The sequence below is a fragment of the Rhinoderma darwinii genome, chromosome 6 (assembly GCF_050947455.1).
Source record: "Rhinoderma darwinii isolate aRhiDar2 chromosome 6, aRhiDar2.hap1, whole genome shotgun sequence".
NCBI classification, from domain to species: Eukaryota; Metazoa; Chordata; class Amphibia; order Anura; family Rhinodermatidae; genus Rhinoderma; species Rhinoderma darwinii.
In genome coordinates this window covers 134,425,268-134,450,226 of record NC_134692.1, presented here as the reverse complement: position 1 = coordinate 134,450,226, position 24,959 = coordinate 134,425,268, and the positions used below count along the sequence as shown (strand labels likewise).

The window sequence follows — 24,959 nt, the reverse complement described above, 5'->3', positions numbered from 1 at the left end:
CCACAGTGCCCCTTTTACAGGACAGCCACAGTGCCCCCTTTTACAGGACAGCCACAGTGCCCCCTTTTACAGGACAGCCACAGTGCCCCCTTTTACAGGACAGCCACAGTGCCCCCTTTTACAGGACAGCCACAGTGCCCCCTTTTACAGGACAGCCACAGTGCCCCTTTTACAGGACTGCCCCAGTGCCCCTTCTACAGGACAGCCACAGTGCCCCTTCTTCAGGACAGCCACAGTGCCCCTTCTTCAGGACAGCCACAGTGCCCCTTTTACAGGACAGCCACAGTGCCCCTTTTACAGGACAGCCACAGTGCACCTTTTACAGGACAGCCACAGTGCCCCCTTTTACAGGACAAATTCCTGCACTTTGGAGGGTGATCAATATCAGTGATAACCGCTATGGATAACTGGGCAAAAATGTTCAGATCCATTAGATCCAGTCAATATCTGAACTACTGAGGCCAGCGAATTTCACAGCAGTCCGACCAAGTGTTATTAAAGGGCAACAGCTGATATCTGGAGATAGGTGAGAAAGCAGTGATCATGGGGGGCAGGGATTTATTTACACTTCCTGTCACTTATCCCCTTGAAGAATACAACACCCAAACGGCTGATAACAGGGGGCAGTACGTTGTATTCAACAGCAAAACAAATGGAGAGAAAAGACTTCCTGATCCAAATCAGAGAGATCAGTGAGCGGAAGAAAATACTAATTCACCAGTTCCTTAGTTACTTCTATTGGGTGACAACCAGTATGGGATTTTACATAGGACTGCAGGAAATCCTACTACATTTTCTATAACAAAAGTTGGCAAGTTCAGCGCTGCTACATCTATACGTACGTACGGAATACAAGCAGTCCACATAAATAATACGTCACATATTCTAGAGAAATGCAAAACTTCTCTAGACATGTCGGGTGTCATCTACACACAACTACACCGGCAACAGCTGTGTATACGAAACAGCCCAGGTGCCCTTCCTGGGTGACTCACCTGTAGTGCCATCCTCACAGGGCCAAGTGTCTGCCCTTCTCGAACCAGCATTGCATCTCCGGGCACACAGTGGTGGAGAGTCCAAGTGAGGGGATGACCAACAGGTAGAAAGACCAAGAAGCGGCTGTAGAGAATGAAGGGGTTTCTGTTTCTGACCTTGCAACTTGGAGCAGCGTCTCTTTGAACTGGGAGGTGACAAACCTGTCCTGTGTCACGTGCACTCAGGTACACTCCTCCTGCACTTAACTCCTCCAGCACAGAGCTATGCACACAGGATAGACCGCAGCCTCCTATGTATCTCATATAAAACCACTGCCCACACTGGGTAAAGTTGCCCACACTGGGTAAAGTTGCCCACAGACACAAGCACTTGGCCATGATCAGCTGGAACATTGAGCCATCTCTTCTGTAAATCAAGCTGAATAGTTGTATATTAACAAACTGCAACTTTCCAATATACTTTGTGTTTCAATTCCTCACTATTTTCCAGATCTCTGCTTGCTGTCAGCCAAAGCTAGGAACTTTTGCGGTGAAAAACAGTACTGACTTGATACCTTTCACAGCTGAGGTTTTGTTACAATTTATCCACCCCATGCAATCTTCTGTCACCTAAATACATCAGCAGTACAAATCTATCTCCTGCCCGAAAGGTTTGCTTCAATGTATCAGTGCAGGTAAGGGCAATCAGCCTGGAGACTAGGCTGCTTAATTCACAGCGTATTACAATGATACACTGTAACAAACACTCAGCTCTGCGAAGCATCAAAGGAGTTGTCTCCTGACAGTAGTCCCTGTCTAATATGCCCAATAAATGCCATACAGGGGCTGGGCTCCGCTCTATTAGCTAGGGTGGAGAGCGGCCTCTACTCTGGAGACTTAGGTGCGGCGCTTTAAGTGAGCGCCATGTAATACCACGTTATACCCGCAGTGGCCCCCAAAACTGATCGTAAACCAGATTCTGGAGCAATCTGTAGATCGACTTGGCAACTTACTTCTGAAAAGGGGTTGTTGTGCCTTTTAAGCCTGTAAGTATTTTTGCTCTCCAAAACTAAACGGGCATATTTTTATTCACTGAAGGCAAGCAGAGATATTTAAAAATAGTAAAGAAATGAATCAAAGTATATTAGAAAAATTGCAGAACTGTTCTTCTACAAGAATTAATAAGACGTACATAAAACTGGAGAACCCACAAACAAGGATAGACGCAAACATGGTTGCTATGGTGCCCTTTAGAGGGCGCCACTGCCCCTGAATCAACCTACATAAGGCCGCCTTTCCCCTAAGCCGCTATATAGCAATCAAATGAGCAGAACTATTCTCGGCCATCAGTGGTTATGATGTTTTTTTTTCCCCCATTGACTTCAATAGGGAAGAAGAACAGACCAGGAGAACAACAACAATTCAAAGAGGGAAATTCACCACAATTGAGATGTGAATAGTGTCCGGACGGCGCATTCATTTCAGGGAGACGCAAACAACTTCCTTTCAAACGTATATTAAGACGTAGAACACAGAGGTAGATTCTTGGTTTAGCAAAGGACGAGAAGTGAGAACAAGCCAAATACCTCATATGTCTCTGCAGAGTGTTTACATTTTATCACAGACGGCTTAACGGGAAAGTATTTCTGAAATACAAGCTGTTCCCAACCAGACGGGTGCAGCTCAACCTTCCTGTAATGTGGAGACATAAACTCAGACAATGGCAGTAGGGGGCAGTATTATAGTAGTTATATTCTTGTATATAGGGGGCAGTATTATAGTAGTTATATTCTTGTATATAGGGGCAGTATTATAGTAGTTATATTCTTGTATATAGGAGCAGTATTATAGTAGTTATATTCTTGTATATAGGACCAGTATTATAGTAGTTATATTCTTGTATATAGGAGCAGTATTATAGTAGTTATATTCTTGTATATAGGAGCAGTATTATAGTAGTTATATTCTTGTATATAGGGGGCAGTAATATAGTAGTTATATTCTTGTATATAGGAGGCAGTATTATAGTAATTATATTCTTGTATATAGGAGCAGTATTATAGTAGTTATATTCTTGTATATAGGACCAGTATTATAGTAGTTATATTCTTGTATATAGGGGGCAGTATTATAGTAGTTATATTCTTGTATATAGGGGCAGTATTATAGTAGTTATATTCTTGTATATAGGAGCAGAGTTATAGTAGTTATATTCTTGTATATAGGGGGCAGTATTATAGTAGTTATATTCTTGTATATAGGAGCAGTATTATAATAGTTATATTCTTGTATGTAGGGGGCAGTAATATAGTAGTTATATTCTTGTATATAGGAGGCAGTATTATAGTAGTTATATTCTTGTATATAGGAGCAGTATTATAGTAGTTATATTCTTGTATATAGGAGCAGTATTATAGTAGTTATATTCTTGTATATAGGAGCAGTATTATAGTAGTTATATTCTTGTATATAGGGGGCAGTAATATAGTAGTTATATTCTTGTATATAGGAGGCAGTATTATAGTAGTTATATTCTTGTATATAGGAGGCAGTATTATAGTAGTTATATTCTTGTATATAGGGGGCAGTAATATAGTAGTTATATTCTTGTATATAGGAGGCAGTATTATAGTAGTTATATTCTTGTACATAGGAGCAGTATTATAGTAGTTATATTCTTGTATATAGGAGCAGTATTATAGTAGTTATATTCTTATATATAGGACCAGTATTATAGTAGTTATATTCTTGTATATAGGAGGCAGTATTATAGTAGTTATATTCTTGTACATAGGAGCAGTATTATAGTAGTTATATTCTTGTATATAGGAGCAGTATTATAGTAGTTATATTGTATATAGGGGCAGTATTATAGTAGTTATATTCTTGTATACAGGAGCAGTATTATAGTAGTTATATTCTTGTATATAGGAGGCAGTATTATAGTAGTTATATTCTTGTACATAGGAGCAGTATTATAGTAGTTATATTCTTGTATATAGGACCAGTATTATAGTAGTTATATTCTTGTATATAGGGGCAGTATTATAGTAGTTATATTCTTGTATATTGGGAGCAGTATTATAGTAGTTATATTCTTGTATATAGGAGCAGTATTATAGTAGTTATATTCTTGTATATAGGGGCAGTATTATAGTAGTTATATTCTTGTATATAGGAGGCAGTATTATAGTAGTTATATTCTTGTACATAGGAGCAGTATTATAGTAGTTATATTCTTGTATATAGGAGCAGTATTATAGTAGTTATATTGTATATAGGAGCAGTATTATAGTAGTTATATTCTTGTATACAGGAGCAGTATTATAGTAGTTATATTCTTGTATATAGGGGGCAGTATTATAGTAGTTATATTCTTGTATATAGGGGGCAGTATTATAGTAGTTATATTCTTGTATATAGGGGGCAGTATTATAGTAGTTATATTCTTGTATATAGGGGGCAGTATTATAGTAGTTATATTCTTATATATAGGAGGCAGTATTATAGTAGTTATATTCTTGTATATAGGGGGCAGTATTATAGTAGTTATATTCTTGTATATAGGGGGCAGTATTATAGTAGTTATATTCTTGTATATAGGGGGCAGTATTATAGTAGTTATATTGTATATAGAGGGCAGTATTATAGTAGTTATATTCTTGTATATAGGGGCAGTATTATAGTAGTTATATTCTTGTATATAGGGGGCAGTATTATAGTAGGTATATTCTTGTATATAGGGGGCAGTATTATAGTAGTTATATTCTTGCATATAGGGGGCAGTATTATAGTAGTTATATTGTATATAGAGGGCAGTATTATAATAGTTATATTCTTGTATATAGGGGCAGTATTATAGTAGTTATATTCTTGTATATAGGAGCGGTATTATAGTAGTTATATTCTTGTATATAGGGGCAGTATTATAGTAGTTATATTCTTGTATATAGGAGCAGAGTTATAGTAGTTATATTCTTGTATATAGGGGCAGTATTATAGTAGTTATATTCTTGTATATAGGAGCAGTGTTATAGTAGTTATATTCTTGTATATAGAGGGCAGTATTATAGTAGTTATATTCTTGTATATAGGGGGCAGTATTATAGTAGTTATATTCTTGTATATAGGGGCAGTATTATAGTAGTTATATTCTTGTATATAGGAGAAGTATTATAGTAGTTATATTCTTGTATATAGGAGGCAGTAGTATAGTAGTTATACTGTATTCTTGTATATAGGGGGCAGTATTATAGTAGTTATATTCTTGTATATAGGAGGCAGCATTATAGTAGTTATATTCTTGTATATAGGAGCAGTATTATAGTAGTTATATTCTTGTATATAGGGGCAGTATTATAGTAGTTATATTCTTGTATATAGGGGGCAGTATTATAGTAGTTATATTCTTGCATATAGGGGGCAGTATTATAGTAGTTATATTGTATATAGAGGGCAGTATTATAATAGTTATATTCTTGTATATAGGGGCAGTATTATAGTAGTTATATTCTTGTATATAGGAGCGGTATTATAGTAGTTATATTCTTGTATATAGGGGCAGTATTATAGTAGTTATATTCTTGTATATAGGAGCAGAGTTATAGTAGTTATATTCTTGTATATAGGGGCAGTATTATAGTAGTTATATTCTTGTATATAGGAGCAGTGTTATAGTAGTTATATTCTTGTATATAGGGGGCAGTATTATAGTAGTTATATTCTTGTATATAGGGGCAGTATTATAGTAGTTATATTCTTGTATATAGGAGAAGTATTATAGTAGTTATATTCTTGTATATAGGAGGCAGTAGTATAGTAGTTATACTGTATTCTTGTATATAGGGGGCAGTATTATAGTAGTTATATTCTTGTATATAGGAGGCAGCATTATAGTAGTTATATTCTTGTATATAGGAGCAGTATTATAGTAGTTATATTCTTGTATATAGGGGCAGTATTATAGTAGTTGTATTCTTGTATATAGGAGGCAGTATTACAGTAGTTATATTCATGTATATAGGAGCAGTATTATAGTAGTTATATTCTTGTATATAGGGGGCAGTATTATAGTAGTTATATTCTTGCATATAGGGGGCAGTATTATAGTAGTTATATTGTATATAGAGGGCAGTATTATAATAGTTATATTCTTGTATATAGGGGCAGTATTATAGTAGTTATATTCTTGTATATAGGAGCGGTATTATAGTAGTTATATTCTTGTATATAGGGGCAGTATTATAGTAGTTATATTCTTGTATATAGGAGCAGAGTTATAGTAGTTATATTCTTGTATATAGGGGCAGTATTATAGTAGTTATATTCTTGTATATAGGAGCAGTGTTATAGTAGTTATATTCTTGTATATAGGGGGCAGTATTATAGTAGTTATATTCTTGTATATAGGGGCAGTATTATAGTAGTTATATTCTTGTATATAGGAGAAGTATTATAGTAGTTATATTCTTGTATATAGGAGGCAGTAGTATAGTAGTTATACTGTATTCTTGTATATAGGGGGCAGTATTATAGTAGTTATATTCTTGTATATAGGAGGCAGCATTATAGTAGTTATATTCTTGTATATAGGAGCAGTATTATAGTAGTTATATTCTTGTATATAGGGGCAGTATTATAGTAGTTGTATTCTTGTATATAGGAGGCAGTATTACAGTAGTTATATTCATGTATATAGGAGCAGTATTATAGTAGTTATATTCTTGTATATAGGAGAAGTATTATAGTAGATATATTCTTGTATATAGGGGGCAGTATTATAGTAGGTATATTCTTGCATATAGGGGGCAGTATTATAGTAGTTATATTGTATATAGAGGGCAGTATTATAATAGTTATATTCTTGTATATAGGAGCGGTATTATAGTAGTTATATTCTTGTATATAAGGGCAGTATTATAGTAGGTATATTCTTGTATATAGGGGGCAGTATTATAGTAGTTATATTCTTGTATATAGGGGCAGTATTATAGTAGTTATATTCTTGTATATAGGAGCAGAGTTATAGTAGTTATATTCTTGTATATAGGGGCAGTATTATAGTAGTTATATTCTTGTATATAGGAGCAGTGTTATAGTAGTTATATTCTTGTATATAGAGGGCAGTATTATAGTAGTTATATTCTTGTATATAGGGGCAGTATTATAGTAGTTATATTCTTGTATATAGGAGAAGTATTATAGTAGTTATATTCTTGTATATAGGAGGCAGTAGTATAGTAGTTATACTGTATTCTTGTATATAGGGGGCAGTATTATAGTAGTTATATTCTTGTATATAGGAGGCAGCATTATAGTAGTTATATTCTTGTATATAGGGGCAGTATTATAGTAGTTGTATTCTTGTATATAGGAGGCAGTATTACAGTAGTTATATTCATGTATATAGGAGCAGTATTATAGTAGTTATATTCTTGTATATAGGGGCAGTATTATAGTAGATATATTCTTGTATATAGGAGGCAGTATTATAGTAGTTATATTCTTGTATATAGGGGCAGTATTATAGTAGTTATATTCTTGTATATAGGAGCAGTATTATAGTAGATATATTCTTATATATAGGGGCAGTATTATAGTAGTTATATTCTTGTATATAGGGGAAGTATTATAGTAGTTATATTCTTGTATATAGGGGCAGTATTATAGTAGTTATATTCTTGTATATAGGAGCAGTATTATAGTAGATATATTCTTGTATATAGGGGGCAGTATTATAGTAGATATATTCTTGTATATAGGGGCAGTATTATAGTAGTTATATTCTTGTATATAGGGGGCAGTATTATAGTAGTTATATTCTTGTATATAGGAGGCAGTAGTATAGTAGTTATACTGTATTCTTGTATATAGGGGGCAGTATTATAGTAGTTATATTCTTGCATATAGGAGGCAGCATTATAGTAGTTATATTCTTGTATATAGGGGCAGTATTATAGTAGTTATATTCTTGTATATAGGACCAGTATTATAGTAGTTATATTCTTGTATATAGGGGGCAGTATTATAGTAGTTATATTCTTGTATATAGGGGGCAGTATTATAGTAGTTATATTCTTGTATATAGGAGGCAGCATTATAGTAGTTATATTCTTGTATATAGGGGGCAGTATTATAGAAGTTATATTCTTGTATATAGGGGGCAGTATTATAGCAGTTATATTCTTGTATATAGGGGCAGTATTATAGTAGTTATATTCTTGTATATAGGAGCAGTATTATAGTAGTTATATTCTTGTATATAGGGGGCAGTATTATAGTAGTTATATTCTTGTATATAGGGGGCAGTATTATAGTAGTTATATTCTTGTATATAGGAGCAGTATTATAGTAGTTATATTGTATATAGGGGGCAGTATTATAGGAGTTATAGTCTTGTATATAGGGGGCAGTATTATAGTAATTATATTCTTGTATATAGGGGGCAGTATTATAGTAGTTATATTCTTGTATATAGGGGGCAGTATTATAGCAGTTATATTCTTGTATATAGGGGGCAGTATTATAGTAGTTATATTCTTGTATATAGGAGCAGTATTATAGTAGTTATATTCTTGTATATAGGACCAGTATTATAGTAGTTATATTCTTGTATATAGGGGGCAGTACTATAGTAGTTATATTCTTGTATATAGGGGGCAATATTATAGTAGTTATATTCTTGTATATAGGGGGCAGTATTATAGTAGTTATATTCTTGTATATAGGAGCAGTACTATAGTAGCTATATTCTTGTATATAGGGGCAGTATTATAGTAGTTATATTCTTGTGTATAGGAGCAGTATTATAGTAGTTATATTCTTGTATATAGGAGCAATATTATAGTAGTTATATTCTTGTATATAGGAGCAGTATTATAGTAGTTATATTCTTGTATATAGGGGGCAGTATTATAGTAGTTATATTCTTGTATATAGGGGCAATATTATAGTAGTTATATTCTTGTACATAGGGGGCAGTATTATAGTAGTTATATTCTTGTATATAGGGAGCAGTATTATAGTAGTTATATTCTTGTATATAGGGGCAATATTATAGTAGTTATATTCTTGTACATAGGGGGCAGTATTATAGTAGTTATATTCTTGTATATAGGGAGCAGTATTATAGTAGTTATATTCTTGTATATAGGGGCAATATTATAGTAGTTATATTCTTGTATATAGGGGGCAGTATTACAGTAGTTATATTCTTGTATTTAGGAGGCAGTATTATAGTAGTTATATTCTTGTATATAGGGAGCAGTATTATAGTAGTTATATTCTTGTATATAGGGGCAATATTATAGTAGTTATATTCTTGTATATAGAGGGCAGTATTATAGTAGTTATATTCTTGTATATAGGGGGCAGTATTATAGTAGTTATATTCTTGTATATAGGAGCAGTATTATAGTAGTTATATTCTTGTACATAGGGGCAATATTATAGTAGTTATATTCTTGTACATAGGGGGCAGTATTATAGTAATTAGCAGTCAGTTAGTAGCAGAAAGTAGTTAGCACTGGTATGAGCTTAAAAAGTCATAACTGTTTTGCTGTGCCAGTTATGTTTTCACTACAGTTGTCACTTCCCCACCCCTCTTAGTGGCCCATATGAAATACATAACTTAACAGGAGTGACAGTGTGTATAGGTGAATGCTGTTCCCAGGGTAAATGTAAGATGTAACCTGTGGTCTATCCTGATTCAGACACTTACAGAGGTTTTCACTTACAAAAAAAAACGTAAAATATAAAAATGAAAATTTCTGTCCCTGATGCTTCCCCAAAATGACCTTCATTTAGTGTCTTTAGCTCTTGAGAACAATTATTTTATTAAGTTCTTAAATTACTTGCGTAACAGACGGGAATTTCCATCTCTCTGTGAATCAAGCTTTACAGATTTACATAAGTTTACTCTGCTCTGTTTTCTGGCAATTCATTGTGATCACAAGGACTTTGTGTGGATCAGTATCACCTTCCACATGTGCACATCCTACTTAGAACATGTACGCATGTGGATAGTGATATGCATCCCTATGGCAAGGCTGAATTGCAAGAATACGGGCAGGAAGTATTGTCAGGGGGACACTGGAGCATAGGAGCTGCAGTCGTATATTCCACTTTTCAACAGCAGAGGGCAGCAGTGGTAAATGTAAGGTGTTTATTATAGAGAGTATGGAAACAGATGTGAAGGACAGGACTGTTTACCTGCCATTCAAGGTGACCCGATGGACAATAAATACCTGCAGCAAATTATCAAAGTGTACACTAAATACAAACTTGCAAACGCCAGTCGCATTATAGCCACAGGCGACTTTGCAAAGTTAGGAGACCTCGAAGCCCCTTGATTTGTTTTGTCGTGGCGGTCGTCAATCCAATGATTAGACAATAGCTCCTGCAGTACACAAACATGCCTCAGGGGCCACTATGTAAACCAAGGTTGTCCAGGATTAGAAACAAAAGGTCTGATTTTTTTCCTTTAAACAAATAGTGCCACTTTTTGTCTGGGCTGTGTCTGGTATTGCAGCTTGTAAGGGACTGAGTTGCAATACCAGATTAACCCCATGGACAACGGTGGAGCGGTTTCTAGAAAAAAAACAAAAAACAGGCCATTTTTTCTTACGGCGGACAACCCATGTTGGATTCTCGATAAGTGGCTGCGGTGCCCAACATCATAATAGGCTAACTGGCATACGAAGGAGATGGCATGTGTATACCGATGTGGGTAAAATAGGATAGGAAGATAGAGAATGAGGTGATGGATACATTTTATATAAAAGATGCCCCCTGACACCATCAATAATCACCACTCATAACAATAATCCTCTAACTGTGGCTACATCTCAGTGTCTATTGGCAGCTTAAAAGCACAACTAAATTTGTAGTTGCTATATAAATTAAGCCTAGTAATAATGAAAAGGTGGTGAATAGGCAAAGCTAAAAGGGGGTCAACAAATTAAGGTGGGGATTAATAGAAGTGCAGATAAAGTCATGCAATGTGGTGGAGGAGGGGAAACAAAAAAAAGTTGTGTGTCTTTATTGGGGGGGGGGATAGATGGGAAGACGACTTTTTTTAAAGTGGGGGAAGGACAAAAAAAAAAAAAAGACAGGCAACAGAGTGGAGACTATGGGCGGCCGCTTTTAAAAGATTTGAAGGAATTGAAGTGACAAAAGAAACTATACATTTCTACATGTAGTGTTTTGCAAAAATGCAAGAAAAATTAGGATACTTTCCCTTTAAGAAATGAACTAGTCTGCGCAATCAGCCTAATTTTTACCAGTATCAGGGCTCGTTGCACAAAGAAAGTTGAGATAGATCAACTAAGAGTAATATTTGAAAGCATTTCAAACTTTATTAGTAAAAAGCTACAGCCTGTATTATAATCCAGAGCTGCATTCACAATTCTGCAGAAATGTGTAGTTCTTACACCAGGCACTGTACAGTAATTTCAAATAATTAAAACTAACTGTCCTGCTGCCATTATAGGAGTCTGCCTCTGACAGCAGTGTGAACAGGACCTAAACTGTTAGGGGTGTACGTCAACAAGCTTGCTGACTGTTTCCATAAACAACCAGAATTGTGACCCTAGCTCTGGAGTATAATCCAGACGATAACTCAGTATTGGTATTGTAATGTATTCACAAAGTTAGACTACTTTTTATATAGATTATTTCTGCATGTAACATGCTTTAAAGCCAGGCTAGCACCCAGAAAAACTAACCTCAAATGCCGCCAGGTCATCGAAATCGACAGAGCAGGCCGGTTCCTCCTCAGAGGGGTATCCCATGTCATACAGCTGCATGTCCAGATCTATAGTGGTAAATTAGAGGTAGGATCAGATAAGTGGGTTGTGTTCATTACAAAATCAGGCAATATCAAAATGATGGATTTTTTTTATCGGGGGGGAAACAAAATGACGACACTACCCAAGATACATGACCCTCATCTATTAGCCAGAGCGGCTACAAAGAGTGTCTCTCACTCTGGAGGACCCCACATTAGACAGAAAGCCAACTGATTTCAATGGTAACTGTGTAATGCTTCATTTCTCCTGTGGAGGTGCTGCAGGGAAATTTAACACTTGCTGCCAGGTTCCCCAGCAGTAAACAGCTGTTGTGGGGGGGGGGGGTTCTTATAACAAACAGAGAGTGTCCAAAGCCGACAACCCCTCTAATAACCAAATGTATTTGTGACGTCTTCTCCTCCTTCTGCCAGCTCTATTAATCCCACAGACGACTGGGAGAAAGTTGTCCGATTTCAAGATAATCTTGATAATACGCCACGCTGTGCAGTTCTATAAGGGTTATTACAGGTTAAGGGAAATGTGAACAGAATTGACTAAAATTTAGGGATTTCTTCTTTTTTTTCTCTGGAGCTAGAGAATAGAACATTCAGATCTACCTAAATTTCCAAGCCAGGGGCCAGAAATAATATTTTATGATATACGGTCTCCAGGCATTCGTATGCTGGCTTTAAGGAAACTTCAAGTCATAAGGATGAGGTAAACGTTGCCAGGTCTGAGGTGGTTTCCGCTGTAGATAGAACATTAAACGCAACGTACAGGAATGAGTTAAGTCTCCTTGTGGTTTTAACGCCCCCATACAGTTGACATGGAGGATATTCTATAAACGAAGATTCAAAAATTAAGAAAATTTTGGATATTCTAATTATACGATGGTCTCCTTCAAGGGTCTGTCCCGCTTAAAGGGTTCTCTCATTTATGGCATATACATGTACAATTTATGGGTGGGACTAGGGATGCACGATGCATCGAAATTTCGATACCGTTTCGATACTGTGCATTCCCAAACGGTTCGATACCGTTATTTCATGTATTTCGATACTTAGCTGTGCGGCCGCACAGCTCAGTATTGTAACACATGAATGTATAACAGCGGGGCTGCGGCTGTTGCCCCGCTCCTGGGTCCTGACAAGTGCGCGCTGTAAGGATGATGCGATGCGGCCGGTGCTGCACTAATGAGCGGCGGCACTGAAGACAGAACATGGCAGGCGCACTGCAAAACACCCCTATGTTGTGTCCTCCGTGCCTGAACCGCCGCTCATTAGTGTAGCGCTGGCCGCATCACCTTATGCTGACCGCGCGCGCACTTATGTCAGGAGCGGGGCAATGGCTGTATTACACAGCCCCAGCCCTGCTCTATAATGGCGGAGATCAGAGAAACCGCTCATCTCCGCCGCTATTCCCCTGAATGCTGCGATCAAAGCAGACTGCAGCATTCAGGGGAAAATGAGAAGGGGGATGCCCCTTGGTTCGCATCAGCGATTGAGGGACATACCATATATGGGCAGACAGCCCAGGGTCCATTGAAGGACCCCAGGGCTGTCCTACCAGATTTCCTGTTGTTAGGGCATACTTAGGTATGTCCTAACAACTGCCTGTGTACTATCCGTACACAGGCTAATGTACTGGCCAGGCTAATGTACTGGAATATAGACATATGCCAGTACATTAAAGTTTAAAAATAAAAGTAAAAACATAAGGTAATGTTAAATAAAAACAATACACATACACATTTTTTACAATAAACATTAAAATAAGTCTCAATACTTAAAATATACATATTCGGTATTGGCGCGGCCGTAATAACCTGCACAACAATTTTTTTGCGTCATTTATGATGTGTACGCTGTAAAAAAATAAAATAAAAACTGCTTTCTTTCACTTATTGTGGGGCACGAGGTGCAATGATGAATTTAACCTCCATGTGCCTCACATTAATAGTAATTAACCCCATCATGTACCGCACACATTAACCCATTATGACTGAGAAACATGACGGGGTTAATTACTATTAATGTGAGGCACATTCAAAATTCAATAACACCTCGCGCCGCACATCAGAAAATGGAAGAACTTTTTTTTGTTACTATTGGCAAAGTATTGTTTCGGTATCGAAATCGCAATACTACACAAAGTATCGGTATCGAAGTCCAAATACTGGTATCGTAACATCCCTAGGTGGGACACAAACCCATCTCCAGAGCGAGGGTACCCCCAACCCCCGACGTCCCTAGTAAGGCGGCCAACAGTCCAATGGGACTAAGAAAATTGGCAGAAATTTTCCCTCACATAGAGCTGAGAAGGCATGAAACTCTCCTAGCCCGAGAAGATGACCCACCCAGGATAGGAGGTTTAAAAGATTTCTTCAAGTTTCCTGCAAACATGGGAGTGTATAGGAATGTGACCGCCAGGCTCGCTGATCAGATCAGTCCTACAGCCAACCATTGACTTGTTCACTATAACTTTCCGAATGCTAATTTTAGGCCTCTAATGGATTATCGGTCAACCTCACGTACTCACAGGGATGAGAATGAAGCCGGGAGAAGGCAAATATTTCTGGCCTCAGGAAATTAGCATGGAAGTTGCTACACCTGCCTTCTAATGAACCCGAATGAAGTCCTGCTGGAAATTCTCAGTCATTTCTGTCCAGCCCGAATCTCTCTGAAACCTTTAGGCCTCATGCACATTTCCGTTGGTCATCGTACGGCCGTTAACGACGGATCCGTGAAACAAGGACCCCAAACGGATGGATGGCTTCCGTGTGCGGCCGGCCTGCTAGCTGCTGCAGTTTGCAGTTTTCCGCAGTGGACATTCCGGGCAAAAAACTGCACCAGTTTGGTGCGATTTTTCGCCTGGTATTCCCTGCGGCACACATGGTGGATATGCCGAGTGCTTTTACGCAGCGTATCTGCCCTGTGCGAATTCAGCCTTACAAACAGGGTAACAGGTAGAAACATCGGGGGCTATAGACAGCTTTATTCTGGCTAGTTTAACAAGTAGGCAAAAATAAAACAGGAGAAAAAAAAAATGGTCAGAAGTCATCAGTATAGTCCATAGGTATAGAAAGAACAGCTCTGTCTTTGCAAGAACTTGATAAAGCAGCTCTCACTGCCTCACTCACAGCGGGAAATCTCAGCACCAACTGAAGACCAACTGAGTTACATGTAGTCAAAGGCTGCTTGTTTAACACCCACTAAGATTATTTTTTTTACCTTGGTGACTAGGCGGCCTGCTTCATCCATTACAGCATCTGATCACTCTACTGTTTAAACTATATTCCCATGTGAATTGGTTCAGCTGCCAAAATGGCTGCCATTATGCTCATTAGAAGGGATTTTTTGCGTTGCATCAAATGAAACAGATTTATTGTATAATGAAAATGTATGCCTTTTTTTTAATATAACGTTTTCAAGGTATGTGCTTGCTGGCATTGAATAAGAAACCTTCAGTGTTTACCTCCAGAGGTTGAAAATCCGTTAGGTGGACGGCTCGTGACAAGAAAGAGCTCTTAACTGTACTGTAAGGGCACGGCCAGACGTGGCGGAATTGCAGCGGAATTCTCCAGCGGCCGTTTTTTACAGTTGTTTCAATACATTTTGAGGCAAGTTAGTTCAGACGTTGCGGAAAACTCCGCTGCGGACCATAGACTGCGGTGCAGAATTTTCCCTCCGCAGCATGCACTGTCTGTTGCGGAGAAGAAGCAGAATTTCACTGCGGATTTCAGCCTTTGCAATGCAAAAACTGAAATCTGTGACAAGTCCGCTGTGTTTTCTGCAACGTCTGAATTACCTGTCAAATATGCAAATGGTGGTGCAGATTCGTTGCGTAATTGCCCCAAATCTGCACCAACATTTGCAGCGGAAAAACTCTGCCACGTCTGGACGTGCCCTTACAATCTGAGCACATGTGGTAAAAAATATGACCAAGACATTATCATCTTCCTAAAGTAAGCAATAAAGGTTTCCATTCTTTGATAGCAAGCGGAGATTTTGAAATCCATTTGGAAGTGAAACAAAGTAGGTTAGAAAATCGGTGCATTTGCCGAAATCACTGCAAAAACAAGAGATAAGAAACGTGTCACCGCATCTTTCCAAGTAGAAACATATATATAGAAGAACCCACCTTCATTCTGGATTTCAGAGATGCCCCGATAGAAGTCACGGAAATTTATAAGCCCCAGGCCAGCTGGATCTAGATAACCTGTAAGATATTTTACCTGTCAGAAGAAAAAAAAAAAAAATATTAATTGCAGGGAAAATATACAATCTAAGAACGGAGATGACAAAATCTCAAGCCGCCTAATTCTGTCATTACCACGCAAGTTTAAATCGTCCGAATGTGCATAAAGCAGGAGGAGATAAGCGGCTGCCAGACACCTTTGGTGCTATTTATGTTCAGGGGAAGCAAATGTATCATGTCCGATCTACGTTCCTGAACGTTTATCACGTCCGAGGTGCATCCGTGCTCAGCGCTGCGGGACGCGATGTCACACATCCCCCATAGTTGAGAGTCTATGGAGGGATGCGTGAAAAGAACGGACATGTCCTATTTTCCCGTTGAAACAACGGCTGTGTGAACGGCCACATTGAATTACACAGGTCCGTGGGACGGCCGCTGAAATCAATGGTGATGGAAACATCTGGTTTCCGTCAGTGTCAGTTTGTGTCTGCTCAGGGTCCCGTTCTGACGGACACTCCGACGGAACGTCAGAACGGGACCCCAACTCAGATGTGAACAGAGCCTAAGGTGACCAAAAAACTGCGATTTTGGTGTTTTACATTTTTTTTTTTACGGCGTTCACAGTGCGCACTAAACATCGCTATATTGTAATTGTTAGACTTTTACGGACGCAGCGATACCAATTTTGTTTATTTTGTACATTACTATAGAGGAAAATTAAGAAAAGGTGTTTTTTTAACTTTTAATATATATTTATTTTTCAGTACTACTAACTTTATTAATCTTTTTTTTTTTTTTACAACATTTATTAGTCCCCCTAGCGGACTTGACCCTGCTAATACTAATGTATTGAAGTATATAGTCATTTTCACAGGCCAGAGACACGACTTAACAGAGGCAGACAGAAGGCAGCCCTGGGGGCCTTCATTAGGCCCCCGGGCTGCGATGGCAACCACCGGCACCCCCCGACCGCGGTGTGGGGGCGCTGATGAGCTGTTGGAGGGGGACACCCCCCCTCTCTATAACGCCTCAGATACTGTGGTTTGAGGGGTTAAACGGCCAGGAACAGCATGATCGCTGTTCCCGGCCGTTTGTCTGGGCTGTTAGCTGTAAAACACAGCTGACACCCGCAGGGTATGGAGGGTGCTCAGCCCGTGAGCGCCCTCCATACCTCCCTATGACTCTTATCACGTACATGATAATGCGTCAAGGGGTTAAATTACATGACGTTTTATTCTCTGTTTAGACGGACCAGAAAGCAGTGCATTGTGGGTAGTCAGGTGACCGTTAGGCCATATTTTCAGGCGTATTTCGGAGCCTGAGACGCTTGTATTACGCTCTGAAATACACCTGCGAACAGCTTCCCATTGATTTCAATAAGAAATACGCAGTGTAGTTTATTCGAGGCATATTTTTACGTGACATGTCACTTCTTGAAGCGTTTACAACGGATGTGTCCCCATTTCCCATTGACACAGCAAAAAAACTATTCGAAAATACACCTCAAAACCTATATGAAAGTCGGCTCCAAAAACGCCTCAATTGCAGAAATAGTTTTCCCTTGAAATCAGCCTCGTACTGAACATATCCCGTGCGAACATGGCCTTATGACGCCCATAAAGCCCTTTAACACGGGCCGATGATCGGACAAACGAGCAAACAAGGCAACGATCAGCCGATGAAGGAGCTCGTTCATTGGTTGGTCTGCTTTTTTACCTGACCAATAAAATGGTCGCTAGTCGGCAGAACATTTCCCGGTGTACACAAGGAGATGTGATGCCGACATAATGGAAATGTATGGGGAAAAGCGATCGTAGGAACGATCGCTCATCCCCATACATAACCGATCATTGCTCCTTGTGAAAGAAGCAAACGAGCGCCAATCAACAAGCTCTCGTTGATCGGCACTCGTTTTCGGGGATTATGTCGGGCCATGTAAATGAGGCCATACACTTTAGGGGTTTTCCAGCCAATAAAACTAAATTAAACAAAATGACCCTAACTGGCCTGCACTGTAATTGTTTGAAACGTCCGTATTTTACATACAGCACGCTCCTTTAAACCAGGGGGGGGGGGGAAACACCACCACCCTGTCAGGAGCCCACTTTTCTCTGCGCCAGCCCTGCCAGCAATTCCTTCTGCGCCGCTGCACAGATTAACCCTGCCCTTGCCAGAAGCAATCTCCAACATTAACGGATACAACTTCTCGCACTCCATATAACGAGCTTGCTCAGACTCGCACCCTCCTACATGCAGACATTTTTCACATCTACACTAACATTGCTTAACAATCATAAAACTACGTGGTGCCAAAGTGACTAAAGGCCTCAGTATACGGGGTACCCCAAAATAATAGAAATAAACCCTATGGGCCACACAGGAGGTGCTTTCTTTTGAGGAGGGAGGGGTCAAATGGCCATAAACCCAGACAAGTTAATGTCGAAATGATAGATTGAACAACACATCAATCGTCCCCAACTCCCCCATATACAAGCAGATATCCTATTTGTACATAGGGAGGGAGATCAGCTGCGCCTTCCGCCTCTGGCGCTGCTTATCTCAAAGAAAACATTGAACCGGACAAGTAAAAATTATACTTCGGCTTCGTTCACATCTGCGCTAGGGCTCCGTTCCGACTGAGCTTTCCGTCGGAACGGAGCCCTGACAAACTGAAACCAAAGGTTTCCGTTTCCATCACCATTGAGTTCAATGGTGATGGATCCGTTGCCAATGGTTTCCGCTTGTCTCCATTGTGCAAGGGATCCGTAGTTTTGACGGAATCAATATCGCAGTCGACTGCGCTTTTGATTCAGTCAAAAAAAACGTAAACCTGCCGGAATGGTGACAAACAAAAACCATTAGCAATGTTTCCATCACCATTGATATCAATGGTGATGCAAACGGAAGCTAAGTTTTGAGTTTGACTTTCCGTTGAGGGGTTCACCCGACGGAAACCCTCAACGGAAAGCCAACTCTGATGTGAACGGGCCCTTACTAAATCTCTTTCTAATATCATGGAAGAAAACGGTCTGACTTGTCGCTAGGCATGCCGGAAAATGGAGTACTTTATTAGTAAATATAATACAAACTCAGAGACCATTATACTGGTTACCCCTCTCTCCTCCAATGGGATCCAATCTCGTATTTTTTGACAGAATATATGGCATCTAAACAAACCATTTATATGGCTGTGTGAATGAAGCATTAGACCCTGTTCACACACAGTTTTATGGCACAGATTTTGATGCGAAAACTGCGTCGGAATCAGAGTAAAAAAAACGGCCAATATCGCCCCCATTGTTTTCAATAGGAGGCAGAGGCGTTATTTTTCCGGGCGGCTTTTAGCCGCTCGTGGAGAAGAAAAGCGGCAAGTCATTTCTTTCCGCGGTTTGCACCTCTGACCTCCCATTGAAAATCAATTGGAGGCAGAAAAAATGTAACGAAAAATGCGGCAAAAGGCACAAAATTCCTGTAAAAAACTGTGTGAACGGGGCCTTAAGGCTCTTTTACAGGGACCGATGGTCAGGCGAAAGAACACTCCTTCAAACGCTCGTGAGCGATCACGGCCCCGCGTAAACACGGCAGTAATCAGCCGGCAAACAAGGAGACGCTCGTTCGTTGGAAAGTCGCATGTTTTATGCCACCATAAATATGGTTTTTGTTGGTAACATCTCCCTGTGTAAACTGTATGGGGACGAACGATCACATTAACAATCGCTCTTCCCTTTATAATTACAATGATTGCTTCGATTGACATGCTGTTATCATCGACTGGCGCTCATTACCAGGCAGGACTTGGCCTGTGTAAAACCACCTCTAGACAAGGTCCTCCCCACCCTCCCGTTTTTCACCGGATTGTCCAGCAGAACAGACCTCAAATAGGGCGAGACTTATGCAATTCTGCCCCAAAATGTGAATTTCTGGGTGCCTTTGTGGGTGTATGGGTACAAAACTTAAACGTCGCGGCGATGAAGCGGCAATTTTTTTTCTTTTAAGCCACGCCTCTAATCCCACCCAATCCCTGCCCATACACACCCGATTCAGCCCACAGTATCATGCTCCCGTAGTGCCTCCAACACAGTATAATACCAAATAGCTGCCCCTACAAAGTATAATGCCCACTAGCTGCCGCCGTACAGTGAAATGCCCCATTGATGCACCCATACAGTATAAAGCCAATACAGATGTCCCCATACAGTATAATGCCCACACACTCTCCCATGCAGTATAATGCCCAGATTCTCCATGAAGTATAATGCCCAAACAAAGTCCCCCATACAGCATAATGCCCCATAGCTGCCCCCATACAGTATAATGCCCCCTTAGCTGCCCCTAATTCCAGTGCCCTTGTAGATAGTAACACAGTGCCCATGTAGAGTGCCACAGTATATTGCCCTCTTGCTGCCACCATACAGCCCCCATACAGTATAAGGCCAACACAAATGCCCCCATACAATATAATGGCTCAAAGGGGCGTGGCCAGCAGTCGATGGCGCCGGTCGCATAAACTGAGAGCTCCGCGCCCTGCCACGCAGATCCAGCAGCCTACAGCGGGGAAAGGTGCCTCATATGGGGAAAAAAAGACCCCAAGGGTCTAGACTCACCCCTGCAGCACAGCACCAGGTCGCCGCCGCTCCACCAACGATCGACGGCTACTTTCTTCGGCGGCAAGCCACGCCGCTCCCTCAGCCGCAGCCATCTTGGACAGCCTCGTGTCAGAAGGAAGGGGAGATGTCCGAGCAGGGAGAGGAGACAGTGCCCCACGTACAGGGTAAGCTGAATAGCCGGATGGCTAAAGTTCACCCTCCCAGCTCCCCTAAGCTGTCCTCCACCTCGTCCTGTGAACAGCAGGGAAGGGGGTCCCCTATCCCAGGAGCAATGGAGGCCAGGCCACGAGGAGCATCAGCTCAGTCAGAGGCCCCAGTACACCTGCTTGAACCACCAATGTCACAGCCCTCAGCACAAATGGCCCTACAGATTTGGCCTGCACCTAAACCCCAACGGCCCACGATCCAGCAGCCGGGGAGGAGAGACGATCTGGGGGATACACCATCTTTGACCCCCTATGCCCAGGCCCCTGCATATGCCTCAGATTCTGACCTGGAGGATTCAGCCTCACTTCCTTCAGATGTGCCCCCTATGTGGAGGGAATGTTTCTCACAGTTGCCCACTAAAGAGGACTTTAAGAGTATGATACAAGAAGTGAAGGCAGCTTTTCGTTCAGAATTGGCGGGGGTGTCGCAGCATATACAGCAGATTGCTACGAGGGTGGAGGCTCTAGAAGATGACCACGATGCCACTAGGCGCCATGTTTCTGTGATACAGTCTTCAGTGTCCTCCCAGCTGGCGTCCATTAGAGATATGCAACTGCATCTAGAGGATTTGGATAACAGAGGTCGCCGTCATAATATAAGGATAAGGGGCATACCGGAGCCCTCGGGGTCTGAAGATCTTCCCATCGTGTTAGAGACTATCTTTAACGACCTTTTGGGTGCACCCCCGTCTAATCGGATACCGCTTGACAGAGCGCATAGAGCACTGAAACCAAAATCCATTACATCTCAGCCCAGAGATATCATCTGCTGTGTCCAGGATTTCCGCACTAAGGAGGACATTATGCTTAAAGCCCGTCAGCGTAAAGACCTGGAGTATGCCGGTGTGCCGATTCAGTTATTCCCGGATCTCTCCTGGATTACGTTACAGAAAAGACGTCTGCTTCGTCCACTTCTCGCAGCCCTACGGGACCACAATATTATTTATCGATGGGGGTTTCCGTTCTCCCTTACAGCCCGAAGAGATGGTGTTTCTGCAACCCTGAGGTACCCAGGGGATTTGCCTCATTTCTGTGACTCCCTTGGTATACCAACGCCCAAGATGCAGAATTGGGAGACTCCTTTGCCGCCTTCGTCTCCACCTCCAGTCTGGCAGTCGGTCCGAAATAAGCGGAGGACCTCTCCAAGACGACAGTCTAACCGAAGTTCACCAAGACCTGATTTGAATTGATTGACGCTGCGCAGATACACGGCACCTCCGTAATATATGTGAAGGAGCCTGGTCACCCATACCAGCTGCTCCCTTCGCCAGTTGCACTATCCTAGGCTAAAAATGCATTTAGGATTATATTTCTGATTTTATGTTGTTTCGCTTTAATTCGTTAACGTAAATTGTGGCAGGGCGCGATTGCCCGGGATACACTTGGCTCTTTCACCCCCTTTTTGTTTTTTCTCGGCCTGTACGTATTTATACGTACTTTTGTACTAGGTTCCTCGACTGTTGAGACCCGACCTCCTTTTTTGATAGGGGTAATTTGTTTTGCAGTTCTCCCTCTGTTTTTAGAGAGAGTTGCAAAGGGTAATATTGTATTACCAGTTTTCTTTTGCTTTAATATCACCCGCCCCAGGGTATAGTATTCTCCCTGGTAGTATTTTCTGAGTGTGTTTGAAATTCATTGATCTCATGCATTTCTCTTTGTTCTCACTGCAGATATGTGTATTGTCTCCCTGGTACGTCTTTACCCCAGTGTCTTTCCCTCCCCTCCTACTTTCATCCGAAATAACACTTGAGACGACAGTGAATCCTCCAAGAACCTCCAAGGTAGAAGGACGCCGTAGAACACTGCTTGCTTTGAAACCGACATGGGACTGGCCCCGACATAACTGTGAGCTGTATACATCCGCACTTTCCACATCATTCTTTGCTCTTTCATACATCTTTGACCATGGTTAAATTTGTCACACTTAATGTCAAGGGTCTCAACTCCAATGTGAAGAGACGCTTGCTTCTCAGGGAGTTGAAATCGCTTGGAGCGGAAGTTGCTTTTCTGCAGGAAACACACTTAGATTCATCCGGAACTTTCCAATTTGCCCGAGGGGCGTATCCTGCTGTGTACTCTGCCTCGTCAGGTCGCAAAAGGGAGGGGGTGGCCATTTTGATAGCAGCTTCCTGCCCCATACAGGTTCACACCTCACATCTAGATCCGAAAGGCAGATATGTTATAATAGAGGGGACTTTGCTTGGACAGCCCATTGTTTTATGTAACGTTTACTCTCCTAATACCGCACAGATTCCATTCCTACGTAGACTCCTTTCTAAACTCCAGAAGCTTCCTAGGGGGGCATGGCTGGTGGGAGGAGATTTTAATGTCCCGTTCTCCACGTCCATGGATAGGGTCTCTCTTACACACGCTACTCCGACGCCCACCCTTACAGGACTTTCTACACGTTTTAGGCAACTAATTAGAGAGCACCAGCTCTATGATTTGTGGCGAGTGGATCACCCAGGTGATAGGTCCTATACCTTCTTCTCCCATACGCACAGCACTCATACACGCTTAGATTACTTTTTTGGTAATGTCCCTGCCCTCCGTGCGCTCCAGGGGGCGAATATAGACCCCATCTCTTGGTCAGATCACGCACCAGTTTCTGTGTCCCTACAGATAGGGAAACCAAATACGAGAGTATGTCATTGGCGCTTAAACGAAACTTTGATTAAGTCCCCTTCTCTTAGGGACAGCCTGGCCGGGCATATGCGGGAATTTTATGCACTTAATGAGGGATCGGTTCCTTCAGTATCCACTCTTTGGGAGGCGCATAAGGCGGTGATGAGAGGGCAATGCATAGTAATGGGATCTAGATTGAAAAGAGACTCTCGGGCCAAGCGGGTGGCTCTCCATCGGACAATTACTAAGTTGGAGAGAGAAATGGGGATTAAACCGGCGGTCCCGACACTACGGAAATTGATAGAGGCTAGAGCACAACTCAAGGACTTAGCTATGAAGGGGGTAGAAAAGTCATTACTATACACAAAAAGGAAATATTACGACAAAGGTAATAAGGCGCACTCGCTTCTGGCCAGACTATTGCGGGATCAGGCGACTGTTCGTACTCCACAGGCGGTTCGGGATAAGGCGGGCATACTCCAGCATCACCCAGACACGATAGCCACACTTTTTCATGACTATTATAAATCCTTATACCACCTGCCAAATACCTTACCACCTGATCCGGCTCGTCGGAGGGAAACGCTGCAAGCATATCTCTCTTCCTGTGCTCTCCCTAAACTGAAAGATGAGGAGCTTTCATCCCTGAATGCCCCGATCTCTGCGAAGGAATTGTTTGATATATTGAAGGACCTCCCTAGTGGTAAGGCCCCTGGACCAGATGGCTTTACATATGGGTATTATAAGACCTTTGCAGAGATCTTGGTTCCACGGATGGCTTCGTTATTTAATGAATTCCTACAGGGTTCTCCCATCCCTCAAACATTCCTGCATTCTCATATCACGCTGATCCCTAAACCGGGTAGAGACCACGCAGAGTGCTCCAATTACAGACCCATAGCCCTTCTGAATTCGGATCTAAAAATTTTCACCCGTCTTCTAGCTAATAGACTCAATGTTTGGCTCCCTTCTTTGATTCACAAAGACCAAGTGGGCTTTGTGCCTCTTAGGCAAGGAGGAGACAACACACGAAGGGCCCTTGACCTCATTGATGCCCTCCAAAAGCAAAAGGAATCGGCGATCCTTCTTAGTCTAGATGCAGAGAAGGCGTTTGACCGCTTGGGATGGCCATTTATGTTCGAAACTCTAAATTCATTTGGGATTTCGGGCCCTTATTTGACAGCACTGCGTGGTCTCTACTCCAAACCAACAGCGGCAATTAAACTCCCACACTCCACCTCCCCTCCGTTTCAAATCTGGAATGGTACACGTCAGGGGTGTCCCCTATCCCCACTTTTATTTGTGCTATGCATAGAACCTTTAGCAGCTCAAATACGGAAATCCAGGGATATAGCGGGGGTCCAGATACAAGATAAAGAGTTTAAGGTTTCCCTGTTTGCAGATGACGTCCTCTTGACTATCACTAAACCTCATACCTCCCTCCCTAACCTTACTACAGTTCTCCGTAGGTATGGGAGGCTGTCAGGATATAAAACTAATACATCTAAAACGGAAGCGCTCCCTCTTAATGTCCCACACCAGGAGCTCCAGCTACTCAAACAC

General features: G+C 41.1%; 1 protein-coding gene across 2 annotated transcripts in view; it reads right to left on the bottom strand.

Moving 5' to 3' along the window:
- RAB11FIP3 (RAB11 family interacting protein 3) overlaps positions 1–24,959 on the bottom strand; it is a 64,360-nt gene that overhangs the window by 17,469 nt on the left and 21,932 nt on the right. For both annotated transcript variants that reach the window (XM_075830484.1, XM_075830485.1), the window contains exons 2-3: positions 15,902–15,995; positions 11,699–11,787 (exon numbers count right to left, since the gene is read on the bottom strand). In XM_075830484.1, the coding sequence (XP_075686599.1) occupies positions 11,699–11,787; positions 15,902–15,995 (183 nt within the window). The remainder of the gene's footprint in view (positions 1–11,698; positions 11,788–15,901; positions 15,996–24,959) is intronic.